The 19322-nt window shown below is 37.7% G+C and overlaps 1 protein-coding gene across 1 annotated transcript in view; it reads left to right on the forward strand.

The window, feature by feature from the left end:
- The first annotated feature begins 1034 nt into the window (after positions 1-1034).
- The window catches only part of ATP6AP1 (ATPase H+ transporting accessory protein 1), a 46777-nt gene continuing 28489 nt past the window's right edge, over positions 1035-19322 (forward strand). The window contains exons 1-6 of the mRNA XM_027720891.2: positions 1035-2582; positions 6243-6369; positions 6472-6540; positions 13242-13435; positions 14449-14492; positions 18035-18120. Coding sequence (XP_027576692.1) covers positions 2470-2582; positions 6243-6369; positions 6472-6540; positions 13242-13435; positions 14449-14492; positions 18035-18120 — 633 coding nt within the window. The 5' untranslated portion in view covers positions 1035-2469. The remainder of the gene's footprint in view (positions 2583-6242; positions 6370-6471; positions 6541-13241; positions 13436-14448; positions 14493-18034; positions 18121-19322) is intronic.

Raw genomic sequence — 19322 nt, forward strand, 5'->3', positions numbered from 1 at the left:
GTACTGTCAATTGTCCTTGTTACAACAGTCACCCCTTATAGTCTGGCTTAGAGGATTTACCTTCATCATTCACGCTTCTTTTTGAACCCAGATTTTTTACAGTAGTCAAAAGTGGGTTTAGTTTCCCGCTCACAGATAAAAGAACCACTGTGATCTCATCTAATTACAATTAAATGAATGAAAGTAATATTTTTTAAAATATCCTTGCAATAGGTATATTTTTTCTTATTGTTTAGCCAAAAAAACCCTTTAGGAGTGAAAAAAAAAGGAGAAAATATAAGCAGATACAATTCGTGAGCTAAATTTACCAAGGGAGGCAAATTAAAATCCCACTCAATAGGTTCTCTTCATTGTTTTTTTTCAAAGCTTTATTCACTTCAGTTGTTCCTCAACTGTGGTTTGTGGAGAAATACTAAAAAGGAAGTCAGTTTGGTTTTGGTTAAAAGTTTGTTCGTAAGTAATGTGGTAATCTGAGAGTAAACAATCAAGTTTTGTTTCAACAAGTTTTAAGACTGTTTTTATAAGGTAGAATATGGAAAGTATACCCACCAACTGTGCATGTTGGAAGAATAAAACAGTGAAGAAAATCCAAAGTTCAGTGTGTGATGATGAGGCACACAATGATTAGAGCATATACAGAAATTGGATGGAGGTCCTGTGGTTTGTGTTGCCATGGTATTGGGGAGGAACAGGAAGCAGGGTAGAAACCACATGGTCTTGTTCTTCTACTTGTTGTCCAGAAATGTTTTGTACAAACCCAGTTCACAGTTTTGGTCTCTGCAGTATAAGAAAGATATTAAGCTATTAGAGAGTGTCCAAAGGAGGGCAACGAAGATGGTGAAGGGCCTTGAGGGGAAGCTGTATGAGGAGTGGGTGAGGTCACTTGGTCTGTTCAGCCTGGAGGAGATCAAGGGGGGACCTCATTGCAGTCACAACTTCCTTGTGAGGGGAAGAGGAGGGGCAGGCACTGCTCTCTTCTCTGTGGTCACCAGTGACAGGACCTGAGGGAATGGCCTGAAGTTGTGTCAGGGGAGGTTTAGGTTGGATATTAGAAAGAGGTCCTTCCCCCAGAGGGTGGTTGGGTACTGGAACAGGCTCTCAGTGGAAGGAAGTAGTCATAGTACCAAGCCTGACAGAGTTCAAGAATTGTTTAGATGATTCAGTCACATGGTGTGACTCTTGGGAAAAAACACTAGCTTGTTAAAGGGAAGAGGTAGGATTTCTAATGTATCTCGGAGGAGGAAAAAGAGGGAAAAGTGCAGTTAAAGAGCTAAAATTTGTGTTATCAATATGGAAAAGAAAAGGAACATGTAGAAGTTTGGTTTATTGCTTCCCTCAAAATTTTTGTTTTTGTCCCAGAAATTTGATTTCAGATTGAATTGATGAACAAATTGCTTTATATTAAACAACCTTACTATAACAGTATGCTTTGGGCTAAGGTAAGTGGATTTAAGTGATCCAGTTATGTGTGCTCAGATCCAGACGTGCATATCTTCTGATACCTGTTTGTGAGTTCTTGTACAATTTTCATTGTGGTTCCTTATTTTTCCCTTATCACAACTTGTTTTAACAAACCTCAGAATTTCTTTTGCGTATGGTCTCTAACATCCTGTTCTGATGGTGAAGTGCCCAAGTGCCTAACATGTGTCAAGACTGCTGCTGCCTAATCTAGTCACGGGGTGTAGAAACAGCTCAGTGTTTGGCAGGCACAAAAATGTGTGCCAGAGGAATTTGCTTCCTGACATGAAGGAATTCTCCGTGACTATTTTGATCATGCATGAGACTTGTGAAATACTGAAGTCATGTCAGCTTCTGAAGTGATTATAATTTGCCCCTGACTTAGGTATTTTTGATTTCTGGGATAGCATCCTCCATGCAAAAGATAGCTTAACAATTCCATATTTAAGTGGATACACTCTGAACATTTTCTCTCTCTCCTGCTTCTTGCTGGAATCTGCAATGGGTAGATTTGTTGCAGATTTCAAACCTGTCAACACCCAAACGTGTGACACCAGCTCTCAATACATGTGAAAGAACTAAGCTGAGAGACATGATAATATGTAACAGGGGAAGAAGATAGAAGTTCTGCAGGATACATTCTGTGCAGTGGAGAAAACTTTCTATAAACTCCATTTTGAAGTTGCACAACTCTCTTATCAGCCTGTGTAGGACAGGAGTTTGGACTTCATGACTCTCCCTTGCACTAGAGGAAACAGTCTATGCTTTTACTGCAGAGAATTTTATGAGCTGCTTAAATCCCAAACCCAAGAGTATTAAAAATATGTGTAACTCCCAAGTTCAAGTGAAGGAAGTTCATGTTTTGAAAATTCCCCCTGCTGTTAGAGAGCTGCGTCACCCAGCAGCCCGGCTGAATCTGGATAACAGCAACCCAACCGGGAAGTGCAGCTGTGCACACGCTCGGACTTTTCTTTTGTGGCTGGCCAGTTCCGTGTGCACTCGCCTGGAGCCATGGCACAGCTCTACTCTACTGCTCCAGCCCCGCTGCTGTGCACCCTTGCTATGCTGTTCAAAATGTCTCTGTCAGTGGACCATGTGCCGATGCTGCTTTGGTCAACTCAGAGGTAAGAAATCTAATAGAATGTATTCCTGCTTATGCTATTATTGCTCTGTGTGTGCGCGCGCAGAATTATATATTGTGTAGCATCGATTCTGGTAAATCAGCTCATGGCAATAAAATTTTCCAATAAATAAATCTGCCTCTTGGCCATCAAACAACCCAATAGATCATTTTACCCATTTTTTTTAATAATTTTAGTGTTCTAAACCAGGCAGAAAGAAGTAAATAAAATCCATAGTCTAAAAATCTGAAGTAGATGTGCTTTATTCACCCTAAGGCATCCTTGAGATGTCTGTCTCATGACTGTTGGAGACATCGTGACTCAAAGTCACGCCATAAGGCAGTGTCACAAAAAGGAGCTGACCAAAAACCGTGTAGGCAACCTTAGTCCTTGCATTTCCTAACTCCTGAACCCTGACTTTTCACTTCAATGTTCTTTTTAATGAAGGTTTTTAAATACACTGCTGAACGTATATGTACCAGTTGTTAGAAACAACTGCAGAGTCTTGACAGATCCAAAGAGACACATGAAATTAAGGGGGTTGCGTATAATTTATGAAATAAGACTGAACCTGTCTTAAAAGAACCAGATATAGAACCCTCTCTTTCCAACCAGGAATTTTATTCATGCAGACTTTAAGGATTTTGTGTGATTTCTAGGGATTTCCAGAAATATGGCAACTTGGGCAAGTTCAGGTCGATACTGGGTATGTAAAGTTGTCAGAAGACTATGGGCCACTTATTTACTGCCTTTGACATATGTCTACTCATCTATTCTGCATTTCCAAAACCTGAAACTCTGTTCTCTACGGGGACCACTGCATATAGAAATCTAAAAATTTTGAAAAAGTTTGATTTGGTAGCTTTGACTTTTTTTTTCCTGAAGAAAATAAATGGATATCTCAACATCAAGGGGTTTTTTGATATTCAAAATACTTAGTGATTCACCCCTATATAAGATGGGCATATGTACGGGTAATAAACCTTTGTATTTAAAAACCAAGTAAGTATTGGAAAGAGCTGTTCTTAGCATAAAAGTGATCCTAAGCATTTAAGAAAAGATCAGTGCTTCCTTTGTCCTACTTCCTAGTTTATATAAGCAACACACCTATTGTCAATATAAACAAAAAGTCTTATCAGTTAATCCCTCATGGTCATAAAAGCAAACTTTCCATCAAGATGCAATTATGGGCTTGTTCTACTGCAGATTGTTCTGGTTTATACAAATCTAGAGTAAGAAAATCAGGATAGTGGACTGGTTAAGCCAGTTTCATGTTTTCAGAAATAGAAAATTTTCTGGAAGAAATCTTCCTCCTGACACGACATTTGCATTTTGAAAGGAGAAGTTCTTGTGGAGCTGAAATTAGTTCTAGTGAAGGTCAATGAAGCAAATGAAAAGAAGGTTTATATATTTATTTATTTCTAAAATAAATTAACTCTAACAGCAACTTTTGGTTGCTAACCCTTGACTCTGTGCTTTACATCTTGGTACTTTGCAGTGATGCAAGGTTTGCAGTGCGTGATCTACAGGCCCACGAAATCTGGAAACCACTATTAAGAATTTTAGGAAAGTTAACTACAGAAGTGCAGCAATTATCAATGGATTTCTATTTACTTTGTAGGAACATGTCCCACCGGTTTAAAAGCTTAGTGCTTCATTGATCAATAGAAGTTGAGATTCACTGATCTATTCCATCACCCTTTGCCATGTTATTTGTTAGGATTTGATATTGAATAGTTGAAGAATACTACATTTTGTTCTTATTTAGAAATAGTCAGAGTTTTTAAAGCCATATCCCAGCTGTATTATGAAATGTAACACTTCAAAGTCTGTCTTATGCATTATTATTGTACTATAATCATGTTATTAAAGATAATGCTAGAGATGAAACCTGCAGCTGACAAACACATGTAGTGCACAAAGCATAAGGGAAGTGTGATATCAGTCCTTACAGAGACATTAGTAAATCAAATACCTCTTTCCTCTATAAAGAAAAATGCAGATCTCTACTTTGAGAAAAGTGATTTTTAAAAAACAACAATCTTTCTCCATTCAACTTGGGAATAACTCAGTAGGTCACAATGTTGTACTTTTCACAAAGAAATACTAATATATCACTGGATATTCTCCGAATAACTTTGGCATGAAAAATTTTCCTTTATCTAACATTGGCCTTTAAACTAATATTCCCTGGTTGCTTTTCAAAGCAGGAGAGGTTGAGAAATTCTTATTGCATATGATAGACAGAAGAAATTTGATTTAGCCATTTTGAACCAATATTCAAAAGAATTTCTCTCCCTCCATAGATAAGAGAGGGAGTTTGAGGAAATAAATTCATTAAAATTAGGTCTTGCAATTGCGCCCTCATGTGTTTGTTTTGGGAATGATTTTTGCCTATAGTAATTGAAAATATATTACTGCCTTCATTTATGCTATGCTTATATAGAAAAATTAATGCTTTGTTTTAAGTTTCCTTAAACTTATGTGCAGGAAAGCACATACATTAGCAAAGATGCTTGTCATGGTGAGCCTCCACGGCTGAGGACCCCTGGATGGTTCTGTGGTGGTGAGTCTGATGCACCTGCCATGTGGGTGACTGCACAAGGCTGTTGCATATTGGGACATAAAATTTTGTGTGAGCAATCAATAATAGCAGTCAATATGTGTGTTGGCCAACTGCCCGTTTCACCCCATGTCGTTGCTTACTGATCTCTTGCTGATCACTTGAGGTGAAGAGTTCAAAGAGATGGACTGGTTGATTGCATTCAGTAAGGCACACCATCAGTGTATCCACAATCTGTGGCAGTCACATATCTCCGTTTCACCCTGCAATTCACAGTAAATCAGCCAGGAAAACATACTGACTGGGCAACAAAAACGGTGAAGAGGCTGGAGCACAAGTCTTATGAGGACTGGCTGACGGAGCTGGGGTTGTTTATCCTGGAGAAAAGGGGGCTGATGAGAGACCTTATCGCTCTCTACAACTACCTGATAGGAGGTTGTAGGCAGGTGGAGGTTGGTCTCTTTTCCCAACTAGCAAAGTGGCAAAAGAATTGTGAGCTTTTCTTGGTGTCTTGAACCATTCCGTTCAGAAGAGCTTCTGCTGCTGGAAAGGTGGCTTTTCTGAGCAGCTTCTGCAGAATGGTTCCTTCATCATGAGAACCTTAGGAGAGAACATGTTTACAATAACACTGAAGAGACATTTCTACATAACAAAAGCTTTTATTAAAAAGTACTAGTTTATGACAACTTACAGTCTAGTCTGAGTTCTACTCCTCTTGACCAGCAACATACCTGCTGGCAAGTGTTTTGGGAGTTCAGATTGCCTCTGAGAATTCTCTCTGAAGGTTTTCAACATGTTCTTCTTCATTCCACTTAGTAACTAACTTTTTTTGGAAAGATGCAACTGTGCTGTTGCACACAAACAAGAAAATAGAGAAAGATATTACCCTGTTGGATGAAATTCATTCATGCTTTAACAAAATCAGTTAGATACAGGAATAAATGGGCAAGTTATTTTTCAGTTGAGTAGAATGAAAGTAAACTGAACTGTAAACTTAATCTAAAAATGAGGATATCGTTATCTGCTGCTGCATATTTAAAGAAAGAAGAGGTATCATCATTGGTAGGAAATTTTACAGAAAAAAAATTATTCTTTTGCAGATCACAGTGGAATCCAGACACTGCTATGCATGAAGGGCACGTTGTCTCAGCACAGGAGCTGACAGTACTCTTGCAATCTCTTTTTACCCAGAACTCCAGAAACCTTGTCTTGTTTCTGCAAGATAGGGTATGTGACATCAATTCCTTTCTCTCACCAATGCTGAGTACAAGTCTACCTAAATGAAATGCCATGGCTCCTTCTCACCAACCTACTCTCTTTGTTTTTCAGCTTAGTGTAGATGATTTCACATACCTCAGTGAATCCTATGGCAACAAGAATCCGTTTCAAAATGTTCAGGCAAGCATTTATCTCTTTTATTTCTTTATATGCAGTATTTAAAATTAAAAGAAAAAAAAACAAGTAAGAAAGATGCAAACAGACAATAATTGGGAAAATGGAACTGAATTGCAGAAGTTTTTCTATTTAAATTATTTATTGAGATTTTTGCAGTTTAAGCAGATATATTATAGGAAATCAACCGAATTTAAAGATGTGTGCTTTGTAGCTCTTTTATTTGTAAAGTTTTCAGAATTCATCATAACTGACAAAATTGTTCTTAAACATGCTGCAATTTTCTATTGAAAAAAACAATATAAACTTCAAGACTGAGACCCCAGAATTCTATTTTGAAGCCGCAGGAAGAAAAGAAGTTATAGGAATCAATCGTTTATTCCTTTCAGAATTTAATACCTATTTTATTTTCATAGCAATTGAAGCTCATGCAGGGAGTTAACTGTTTCATATTTGAATTAAGATATCAATAAATACTATAATAAATACAATGCTACTTGATTAATTTGAAATAAACTCCAGGCACAGAATTTAAAATGGAGTGCTCCTGAGTCAGTCAGCAACTTCAACTACTGTCCTCACTGAGAAGGTTTACAGATTTTGGGCACAGCATCTATGATTGTACTTATATGACAGTTTATCAAAGTGCAATTAGACAAAATGTTCACACATGGAAGTGATAAAGATATTCCTGGAGGCAGTGCAGGATGAACAGAGCTAATGTAAATGATATCAGAGCACACAAAGAAGGCTAAATTCCCAAGCATTACACAGCAAGCACTATGTGTAATTAAATACATAAATAGTCACACATTACCTATCTCTACATCTATATTAAGAATCTCACATCTTCCTTGCATGGCTGAAACTGGAGATCTTTATCTCTTTGCCACATAACAGCATTTTAGCACTGATGCTGGAACAAAAAACAACTATTCAGAGTACATACATGGGTTTTCTGAGGAATGAATGGGAGTCATAATCGGTTGCAATGTAAGGATCAGTGGTTGTGTCTGCAGGCAGATGCACTGGTACTTCTCTGGTATGCCTTATTTTCTCTGGGTTTAACATCTCTGCAAGGCTGTGCCTGGAGCAAATTTTTGTTGCTGTCTGACTGCAAAACTGGTTTAATTTCAGCAGCTGTGTGAAATGCATTGCAATGCATGGCATTGCAAATTCCTAATGATGTGGTGGTCTTATTTAAGTAGGCCTTGGATGTTTAAGAGAAGGGGTATCAAAGTATATAAAACTTCCTTCTTTTGCCTCGTAATCAGGACTCCATCAGTACTGTAGAGATTAGAGGTGAGTCCAGAGACTAACGGGTTTAGAAATCAGGCAGTATGCTGGGTGGATTGGAGACTTACTGAGGGCTGGTGAGGAGGTCCCCAGATAAACAAAAGGTCATGTTGAAGTAAATCTTTGGTCTGTCTCTGGCAGAGCAAAGATTTAAACTCAAGTTTTCAACAGTCTGAATAAATGTCAGCCAATGTTTGCTTTCTAACCTTGCCTCTGTCCCCTCTCTGTCTTGGAGCTAAGAAATTTTTTCTCATTCTTTAAAACGGGAAAGTTTTTTTTCAACAAATTACTCACCTTAACTCCAACACTTCCTAGATTTGTTCTGTTGGACTTTACAATCTTGATGCTTTTCTAGCATAGTCTGGGGGAGGGGAGGTGCTGTAACATGAGTGAAAGAAAATGAGATGTATAAATTGCGTATTTCTTTTTCACCTAGGTGCTCATACAGAGAGTTTTGTCAGTATCTATTGCATAGAGTTTAGTTTTTATTGCATAGGGTTTAGTTTTTAGGTCCAGAAAAGGATCTTTATAATCATCCAGTTCCATATTGGATGTAACAGAATTTACAAAAATTTGCTCAGTTGCTATTATATTACTTGGACTTCATTTGAGATACTTTGGCTAAGAAATCCATTCTTAATCTTGCTATGAAAAATTGTTATAATATTCACACAGGACAGGACAAAGTGAAGGTTGAGTTTGAATTTTCTCATTGGGGAAATTAGAATCTTTGATGCTGCATAATCACAATTTTTTTTTACCTTCACAGTCTATATTATACAAGTTATCTGTTAAGCTACAACAAAAGTTCCATGTCTCTCAAGTATTCTCCTTTCAAACTACAGAAATGCAAATTTATTCATAAACCTAAACTGGAGATTTCGCTTAGAATGTATATGTGTATGTAGCAACATGTGTACTACAATAAGAAAGTGTTATTTGTAAAAGAGATATAAGCCTGTAAACCTCAGCGATTTTTCAGATATTAGATTTGTTCAGCTACATTAGCAGCTGTTTTGAGCTTTTGGTATCAGTGGGTTTGTATGCTATAAGAGAATTCTATTTCCAGTTAATACAAAAGGAATCTTATAGGTAGATCATTTCTCTTGAACTCCCAAACAACTTTTAAATTAAATAATAAAATACAAAGATTAGCATTTGGGGAACTTCTTTGTCAAGCAGTCACCTACCCTACAAACTGTTTTTCTTTAATATTAGCTTTGGTTTTCCCTAGACAATGCTCAGCTCCTTAGAACTGCAATGTATGGTAACAAACTCCAATTAGTGGCCAGCTGTGCAACAGCATAATTATGATTGTAAGTCATTGCCATTCGTGGGCCTGTAACTCCATCGTATCCTCACTCAGTGGTCATAGACTGAGGAGTACTATTTAGTCACGTGTGATACAGAGGTCCTAGTATAGTTTTGATTTTCTTTATTTCATTTCTTTTAGTTTTATTACATTATTTTTTGACAGGGAAACACGCAGAACTGCATAATAATCAACATAAAATTCATCATAGATTTATTCAGTGACATGATGTTTGGTTCTCTAGCCTGTTCTAAAACACTACTAATATTTTATTTTTCCAATTCTGATCACTATCAGCCTCTGAATTTCCATTTTCAAAGGGCTGTTGCAACTCTCAAGGTTTCATTATTGAAGGGTAACACTCAGTTCTGTTACCTACTATTGTGTAGATAAAATTAGGTTTGTTTTCTTCTCGCTCTGTGCTCTGCTAAAATCAATTTACGTTGAATCTTATCAATCATTCTGTTGCCCAAGAGGTTGTACCATAAGTTGCTTCTGTAATTTATCAGTCAGCCCTTGCCTTGAATAATTCAGCATAATGAGTAGATTTCATTAGCTCAATATCTATATCATTTTACCAGATAGTTTATGAACGTATGGAACAGAACAAACTCGAATGCAGTAACATATATTTTTTCTACCCCTTGCTTGCTGTATCTTTACTTATCCTTTACCTACCTTCCTGTGAAGACTGCCTCTCTCTCACCAAAGCAGCTTCATTTCTTTAGCGGTCATTGCCTTTTGTGGATCCAAGTGGACGGTACCAGGTAGAGCTTCCTATTGTGCATGACTATTGACTCCTTTGGAGATTTTCAGCAGAATTGTGAGGCAAAACTTTTCGCAAAAACCACGTCAAGCTTTTCCCCAGTATAATCCTTCCTTGTTGTTATAGTCTGTATTTAATTCTTTGGAATACTTCCTCCCTTTCTTGGACTTCAGGTTTTCTTCTCTCTAGTTCTTTGGATTGTTCTGTAACCCTTGGAAAAAAATCTCGTGTCATGTTTCCCGCTATACAGCATAATAGTATGGAGGTTTGTTCAACAGTACTTCCTGTATTTGCAATACACTTTATTAACAGAAGAACATCAGATCAATTTTCATTAAAATCATAATGTATAGCTTTATGCATACATTTGAAGGATACACCTGTAGTGTAAGAGTTTATAAGATAGATAGTAATTGGAAAGTTAAAATTAAACAATTATAACTTTCTTTGCAGTTATCACTGTGTGTAGAAACAGATGTCCTTCATAATCTGTTTAAATAGATTTTTCTTTTTTACAGATAACCCGTTGACCAATGCTGTAGAACATAAATACAATACTTTAATATTTTAAATGGCATACAGTTAAAAAAAAAAAAATCAAATTATTTCTTTTACATGGAAGACCCTGCCTGCTTCAAACATAGGTTTCCAGATATTTCTGCAGCTTAAACAGGAATCTTTTTCCCAACTAATATTTTTTATTATAGGACTGTCTATCAACTTTGATGCCAAATGAACTAATTCAGAACCATGAGTAGGCCTACACGATCTTTTACAGGCAAATGCATAAGTTTTTAACAAAGATTTTAACAATAAGTTTTTAGTGATAGACCTAAATTTACTCCATTCAAGCTTCAAATGGCTTAGGTGTAATATCAATGCAGTTATAACACTGAAGTAAGGACAAGTAAGTCTGGGCACAGATTTATCCTAATGCAGCTACTTCAGGATGGCTAGAAATGTGGACAGTCATCCCAAACCTACCTTCAAAAAACCCTGACCAGTGGTATATGTCATCCAAGAATGATGTTTCTTGTCTGTTTCACCAGGGAGATTGCTGGAAGGGACACTAAAGAAAGTAAACGTGCTCATAATCAGAGTAAGCTGCCCATAAACAGGTTATACATAGTGCATTTAGTGTAGGAAGTTCTGCTGTCAATCTAACAGTTCAATAAGAGGTTTTCTTCCCTTTCCCTTTCCCTTTCCCTTTCCCTTTCCCTTTCCCTTTCCCTTTCCCTTTCCCTTTCCCTTTCCCTTTCCTTTTTCCCCCTCTCTCTCTCTCTCCCTCTCCGTCTCCCCCTCCCTCTCCCGTTCCTAGCTACTGTGTGGTTGTACCTCTTTTCATTAACTTGATGAAAAATCAGGTGTTTCTCAATAGTCCTCTTCATTCTCCACCCTCTTTTGGAGTTCTCGTGTTTTGAACAAGCATAGTAACTGAAATCCTAAAATGTGTAAAGCAACATAGGGGTATTGAAGAGAAAAGTGCACTGTTGCCAAATGTCAAGATGGACTATCAAGATGTGTGTGATTAGAATGACTGAGGCTAAGGAATTGATATCCAGCTGTTTCTACCCTTCAGATGGAAAACAGTTGAATACCAATGGCTGGATGCTGAGACAGGTGGCAGTGTAGGATTGGTTAGGAGCAGAGGCACAATTCAGATATTACTCAGTAATGATGCATTTTATATCTTATTCTACAGTATATGAGTAATCTACTTAATATATATCCTTGGAAAAAGTGACTGCTGTCATTCTGGCTGCTACTATGGGACAAGGGATTAAAATATTGAAAATAAAACAAAATCATTGAAATGCTCAGAATTTCAGCTCTAAATTCATCTGTAAACAAAACAAAATTTATCTTTTCCTTCCAGGTGGTGCTAAAATTGCTACTCAAAGACCTGTGAACAAGATCAGTGCTTTCTGCTCTATTTCAGTTTCTGCAGTTTTTTATTTATCAGTCTGGCAAGTCAGACAATACTGCATAATCCTTCCTTATAAGCATCTATAGAAATGTGAAAATAACTAACCCTTGCCTAGGAAGGAAAACGTGAACAATTAGAAAGAACCAAAGCAGGTCAAAAAAGTGGTAGGCAGCCAGAGACAAAAAGGAAAAAAGAACAGTAGTAGGAAAGTGTTAGCAACACTCCAACACGTGCATCAGAGGGAGAGAAAGAGTCTGTAACAACCTGAATATCTGAATGTTGGATTAAGTGCCAGACTTAGTCTAGACTTAAATGTAGAAAATGGGAAAGCAATGTTAACAAGTTGTAATTAATTTCTCCAAGTCAAGTCTGTTTTTCTTGTGACAGTAGTTAGTGAGTGACCTCTTCCTGACCCATGAGCCTTTTGTTTTATTTTCTCTTCCTTGTATAGTTGAAAAGAGCAGTGACAAAGCTGGCATCAGGCCAGGGTCAACCTACCACAACATTCAAGTTGGGGTACATTAATTTTGATAATTTTCAAAATCTTCATCTTGTATTTCGTTTCCCCAAATATTTAATTTTATTATCAAGAAAAATCTTTGGAAAGATGTTTTTTGACTATGAGGGTTTAAAATTTAAAGAATGAGAATGTTTTTCAATTCATTTCACTCAAGTATTTTTATCAGAAACTCAGCTATGAGAATTGTAAACAAGCTGATGGATACCCTGATGCTTTATCATCTGAACCAATTTAGCCTGAGCTTTATAAACAAACAAAGCTACTTTTCTACTTCAAGTAGAAAGTACATGACATAAGCTTTGTTTGTTTTTGTGTCTGGAGGCTCTGTACAGCCTGAAATATATAGCTTTTGTTAATTAGCAGTTACAAATTAGACACTTGTCTGTACCATGTGCTGTACCACCAGGATGTACAGAGTGTTTATTATGCAAAATATGACTCTTTACTGAAGCTGCTGGAACTGGAGGTGTTTGACATTGTTCCTTGTCACTCACAAGGGCATCTAGTTAGAAGGTTGTGTGAGCTTTGGTTTTGGCAGCGCTCATCTCCAGTACACTCTTAGCTTGAGAACTTCTACATCATCTGTCTCTCCTCTTACACCACACGTGTGGAAAGGACAAGTAAGAAGATGGTGTAACTGAGCGCTATAAGCTTGCTGCAAGAATGTTCAGGAATAAAAGCAACACAAGTGTCTCTCCACTGCCCCTTTCCAGAAGCAGGCTGCAGCCAGCATCAGGCTGGTGAGAATTCACATGTTTATCATGGTGGTTCCTCACCTTGAATATTAAATTAGGATACTTAAAAAAAAAAAAAAGAAGGTTTGTGTGTAATTATTAAGCAACTGAATATTAAGCAAGTAAATAAACTGTTCATAAATTTATTACAGGAAATTCTTCAGTCTTCTCCTTCATCTTTAGTTTTGCCAGCTGTTGACTGTGAGGCTACCAGGTATCTTCTGAGCTTTCTTCAGGAGTCAGGAGATTGGAAGTTAACAAATGTAACTAATCTCGATGTGTCTCAGCTGGAAGTGAATGCATCCGAAGGAAACTTACTGGTGGTTCAACTACAACCACTTGTCAGGTAGGAGCTTATCACAAACAGAACTGACCCAAATGTGTGCATGAATTTTAGAGCTTTTGCAAACATCAGTTGTATTCAGGAAATTCAAAAAACAGAATAGAAGCTTACAGGGCTCTTACAAGGGTGAATTCAGTGTTTTTCAAGGTCCCCTGATGAGCTTACCAGGTATAATAGATGAATTATGTTGAGCAAGGCAGTCAGGCATGTCTATTTTGTCTGACTCATTATATGAGAACAAAGGGACAGCTGATAAAACTAAATGGCAACACACTTTTAGCAGAAAGGCTCAATTATTTTACTCAACACATGATTAACCTGCAGAATTAATTGCTAGAAGGCATACCAGGGGTCAGAAAAACCTGGCAGAATAAATAAGCAAGCAACTAATCATACAGACAAACCTGAAGCTAATATGAATAAAGAGACTGATTTTCATCACTCTGGAAGGAAGAGGTGGGCTATAATTCTTCATATTTCCAGCCCTATGAGGACTGTGATTTAACAGAGGTAGAGTGAGACTGTTCCTTCAGGTGAATGTATATTTAGAAAATATAAGTCATAGTTGCTCAGCTGCTCCTGCTCTTTCTTCTTCCCAGCCTTTTACTTGGGCATTTGGACAGCATGACACGCATGTCAGTGTAAGGTGCGTATATCTGTGTCCGAAAGAAGTGCAATTCTAGCTGTCACATAACTGCACAAAAAGAGGCATGATACTTGTCTTAAGGAGCTCATGTACTAATGGTAGACAAGGGGCCAATGCCAAATGAAAAGAAAGCTGCCCAAAGATTGTAGCCTAGGAAGTTTGAGGGGTTTAAGGAATCAGCTGAAGATATGGTCCTTGTACTTTTAATGGCTTTGCAGAAGAAAAGGGTCATTAGGAGGAGATGAGAGAATGATAGAGGGACTGACACTGACCGTAGTGCTTTTACTAGTCAGTATCTTCATACGTTTGTGGTTCTCATTGTTTTTCCTAGAAAAGATTTTTAATTATTTTTCTTCCACTCTTTCTGTAGTGGTTTAAAAGAGATTTCCACCCTAGAAGCAATTGCTGAAAATGGTAAGTAATATGACCAAGATATAACCAACATTTCATCATTTAAGTCTGTGTTGTCACTGGAGCTGATTGTGTACTCTAGTTCTTGGTCTTTGCTTTTTACTATTTAAAGATTTTACTCCCCCCCCATCTGTAGTACTTATAAGCAGACAATTATCGTAGTGTTGAAATACTGAGTGTCTGATTCAAAATCCACCAAACTGGATACGGCTCTGTGACATGAAATGTAGTGATGATTCATCTCTGCTTCAGACATGGTCTTTGTTCGTGCTCCAAGTATGAACCCTGTGTCTCCATGCAGCTTGGACTGCCTCCTTGTTTCTCACCTTGCACACTGGGAGCTGAAGGTTCCAGGCTCACCCAGCAGTTCCAAGGCCTTGATCTCAACAGAGGGTGTCTACATGAATAGGAAATGTTTTTCTAATCTTTGTAAAACAATTCATTGCCTTTGATATCAAAGTCTTTTATTGGGATTGTGGTTATTAAGGACTACATGTTAGAGTTGAATCTTTCCATATGACACTATAAAAAAACCTTTTTCTTCCCTAGCGTCTGGTTGAAAAAGAGGTGCCATACACCAAAGAGGCACTGAGAGGCATCTCGTTTTTTCTCAGGGCTTTCACTTACTACTCTAGATTAGGGATTGAGTTATAAGATCTGCAAATCACTGACGTGGTAGTTTTGGGGGTATACAGTGTAGTGTAGTGGGCTGATAATTAAACAGTGTTTTTAGTGCCAATGACTGTTTCTGTTCAGAGCTGGGGGTGTAAAATCAGAAGGAGTTTTGAAATTAAGAAAAAAGTACCTTAGTACTGAAATCATTAGTGAGTCCTTTTCTATGTTTTTGCAGTACTCCAAAATGAATGGGTTTTATACTCAAGTGGTTGAATTTCCATCTCTGAATGGCAGAGGAGTTATTTTGTTCTCTTTTCTTGTCCCCAGAGCATTAAGCCTTGGCTTAATGTTGACCTTGGCTAAACATTGGCTTTTTCTTTATGGGACAGCTGCACAGACTGTAGAATAAGCTTCCCAAACCATAGAATCATAGAATATGCTGAGTTGGAAAGGACCCACAAGGATCATTGAGTCCAGCTGCTGGCCCTGCACAGGACAGCCCCATGTGCCTGAAAGCATTGTCCAAACTCTTCTTGAACTCTGTCAGGCTTGGTGCTGTGACCAACTTTCCTGGGGAGCCTGTTCAAGTACCCAACCACCCTCTGGGTGAAAAACCCTTTCCTGATATCCAAACTAAACCTTCCCTGGCTCAGTTTCATGCCATTTCCTCCAGTCCTGTCACTGGTCACGAGAGTGAAGAGATCAGTGCCTGCCCCTCCACTTCTCCTCGTGAGGATGTTGAAGATTGCAGTGAGGTCTCCCCTCAGTCTCATCTTCTCCAGGCTGAACAAGCCAAGTGCCCTCAGCCACTTCTCAAGCGGCTTCCGCTCAAAGCCCTTCACCATCTTCATTGCCCTCTTTTGGACACTCTCTAATAGCTTAATGTCTAGCTTAACTGCACACAATATTCAAGGTGAGGGCGCCTCAGTGCAGAGCAGAGCAGGACAATCACCCCTCTCAACTGGCTGGCGATGCTTTGCCTGATGCACCCAGGACACAGCTGGCCCTTTTGGAGGCCAGGGCACACTGTCTACTCAGGCCACTGTTGTCTCAGGCCACTTTGTTTTGGAAAAGCAAAGTTAATGGGTGACCTGTGGGAGGACGGAAGATCAGGCTATGCCAGTTCTTGGGTTAGTGTCAGCTAGCTGTTAATTGGGAAAAAGATGTGTGGATCAGGGAAGATGTGCCACTTTGCATGGCCAAGTGCAAAATCTGCACTACTGCTCTTGTGTAGGCATATAATTTAGGGCCTTTAAAGTATGGTGGACAACCTGGGCCCTTTTCCTTGGAGAATTTGAAAATACTTCATGAGCAAGGTAGAGTTCTGATCACAGACAAAGATCTATATCAACTCTGTTCACAAAAGCTTCTCTGAATGAAGGAATTGCCCCTAGAATCTTCCCAAAGGCAAGAGTTATAGATGCTACTGGTAACTATAGTTACATGTAGCTCCTTTCTGAAGTGAAATGCAAATAACATGTTATTTCAGAAAGCTATTGATTTCTTTAATGAAAGAAAAAACCAAAGTCAATCTATGCATTTTTATAAGTATTATTTTTTTCTTCTGCAAATTTTAGCTGAGACTGATGAGAATTTCCAAAATTTATGAATCTATGAATCTATGTTATGTAATGCCTTAGATCTCCATAACCAATATAATTACAGTAGTAGTAGTTAAGCAGTTGTTTTTCTGACTAATAAGTATATTTCTTATAGTAGATCCTTTTAACAATAATTTTTAGAAGGAAAATTTAAATAGCTATGACTCTTGACTGGTATGAGGCAATCAGTTTGGTTAAAACCTGCAGAAAAAAACAATGCATTTGCATTCTTACAGAAGCTAAACATTTTACTCAGCCAGGAGACCATAATTAGGGTAAATAGAAGAGATTAAAGAGGATAATAATAAAAGCTCCATTTCCAGTACATGAAAATAAAACACAATTTCTGTAAAATATAACCTCAAAACCTGAGAAATCTGTGTGTCCAGGCTATAAAATATCCATTCGCCAGTCTGGTACATGGATGAGAAGTGGGAAGGCACTGAAACAGTAAATGTGAGTCTGCTTGCTTGTTTCTCTAGCAGTCCAAATAACAAGAGTAATAATGTTCATGATTCACAACTATTATGCTCCTTATTATAAGCAGATGTTAATATTTCTGCATAGATCTTGAAAATACTTATCAGTTTTAAGTATTTGTTGCAACTGCCTGTGGTTTCAGAACTGAAGGAGGATCTTCTGTAGAGACATAATTGACTTCTTTGAAAGGTCCTCTCTTCCTTACTAGACTTCTTCCTTTTCCAGAAATATTCCACCGTATTTCTCCTTTGGCCTCCACTGTAGTCAACAGCAAAATTTTCTGTATCCCACTGAGGGTGCAGAATCAGGCTTTAAATCCACTGAAGCCAAAAGAAATATTGTTGCCAATATTATGCATATTATACTCCACACTAAGCACTGTGTTTTGAGTATTGTTTCTCAGTGATAGGTTCTGTATACTTTGTAATTCACAGAATAATACTTCTTAAACTTTATTATTTATTTATTAATTGGTCCCTTGACTAACAGTATATGTGTCCTGCTCTCATCTATTAAGTGATTTCTTCTGCTCTTGTTTTCAATTGCCCAAGGTTCAAACTTTTGGGTACTGTTTCTATGATACTTACCTTTCAGTTTCAAAATCACTCCTTTTTCTGCACTGTTGTAATGTATTTTTTTGGTATTATTTTACTGAAATTTTGCATTTGTCAAGACACTGAACATGTCATCCCACTTTTACCTATTGACCTATAAATGGTATGAGCGCTTAAATTGCTTAAATAGAGCAAATAAGCTTAAACATCTAGCTCATTACTTCTCCAACTACTGTAGGATTTTAGCTTTCTGATCTTACAGAGTTTGTTAAATTATACATATTTCTATTTACAGACAAAATAATCAGAAAAGTGACCATGGATCTGCAGGAACGAGGGATTCATTTTTCAGTAATTTTTACTGCAGTGAGACCTTCAAGGGTGAGTAATCTTCAGTGCCTAGAACTGTCAGATTTTTATCATTCAACAACTTAATGTTTACAGAGAAATGTTGTAGATGATTTTAAAGACTACACAGGAAAGCAATCTGTATTATATGAGGTTTTGACCAGAAAATATTACACGAATTTTCATGTACGATAGCTATATCACATAACTATAGAAGTTTTACTGTTTTAGGAGACCATAAATCTACCATTGTCTTTAGAACTTATTGTTGTTTTTAGGAACTGTAAATTATGGATTTTTTCTCCATTTAAGTCCAATGGTTTTATAGTGAGTTCTGCATGGAACCTTATCAAGCTTCCTGGAGTGGCTGGTCAGTAAAAACAGTGTTATTAATTAATTGAAGGCTAGTAATGTATCCATTTTTAAATTAATTGGTTTCATTCCTTTTAGTCAGTACTTAGTATTTACAGCTGGAAAGTAAAGTCTGCTAATAATCAGAACATCATTTATAGATCACATCATATCATGTTAACAGTAAATAGCAATGCAGAATAGTTATTTATGAAGAGTTATCTTTTTGTATGACATTCAGGTTGCAATCAAAAAATATTCAGTTTTTAATTTTAATGTGATTAAATGAAAGAGAGTCCTGCCTTGAGGAAAACAGAATCCAGTTGCCGTTATAAAGAGAAACATAGGAGAGATGGGCTGAATCCTAAAAAATGCAACTTTGAAAGAAACACGTCTACCTGTTCCAGTGGTAACACGTCTGAGTTCCTGATATGGTAACACAATCATAGAATCATTAGGGTTGGAAAGGATTTCTAAGATCATTTGACCGATCACCTTTGACTGAACACCATCATGTCAACTATATAGCACTAAGTGCCACATCCAGTTTCTTCCACACTTCCAGGGATGATGATTCCACCACCTCCCTGGGCAGCCTGTTTCAATGTTTGACAATCCTTTCAGTGAAGAAATTCTTCCTGATGTCCAACCTGAACCTCCCCTAGTGCAGCTTGAGACCATTTCCTGTCATCCTGTCACTAGTTGCCAGGGAGAAGAGGTCAACACCCACCTGGCCACAACCTCCTTTCAGGTAGTTCTAGAGAGCAATAAAGTCTCCCCCGAGTCTCCTCTCCAGGCTGAACAACCCCATCTGCTTCTCATATGAATTACTCTCTAGACCCTTCACCAGCTTTGTTGCCCTTCTCTAGACTCGTTCCAGTACC

The sequence above is a fragment of the Pipra filicauda genome, unplaced genomic scaffold (genome assembly GCF_003945595.2).
Source record: "Pipra filicauda isolate LSUMZ 115617 unplaced genomic scaffold, ASM394559v2 scaffold113_size4260070_pilon, whole genome shotgun sequence".
Taxonomy (NCBI): Eukaryota; Metazoa; Chordata; class Aves; order Passeriformes; family Pipridae; genus Pipra; species Pipra filicauda.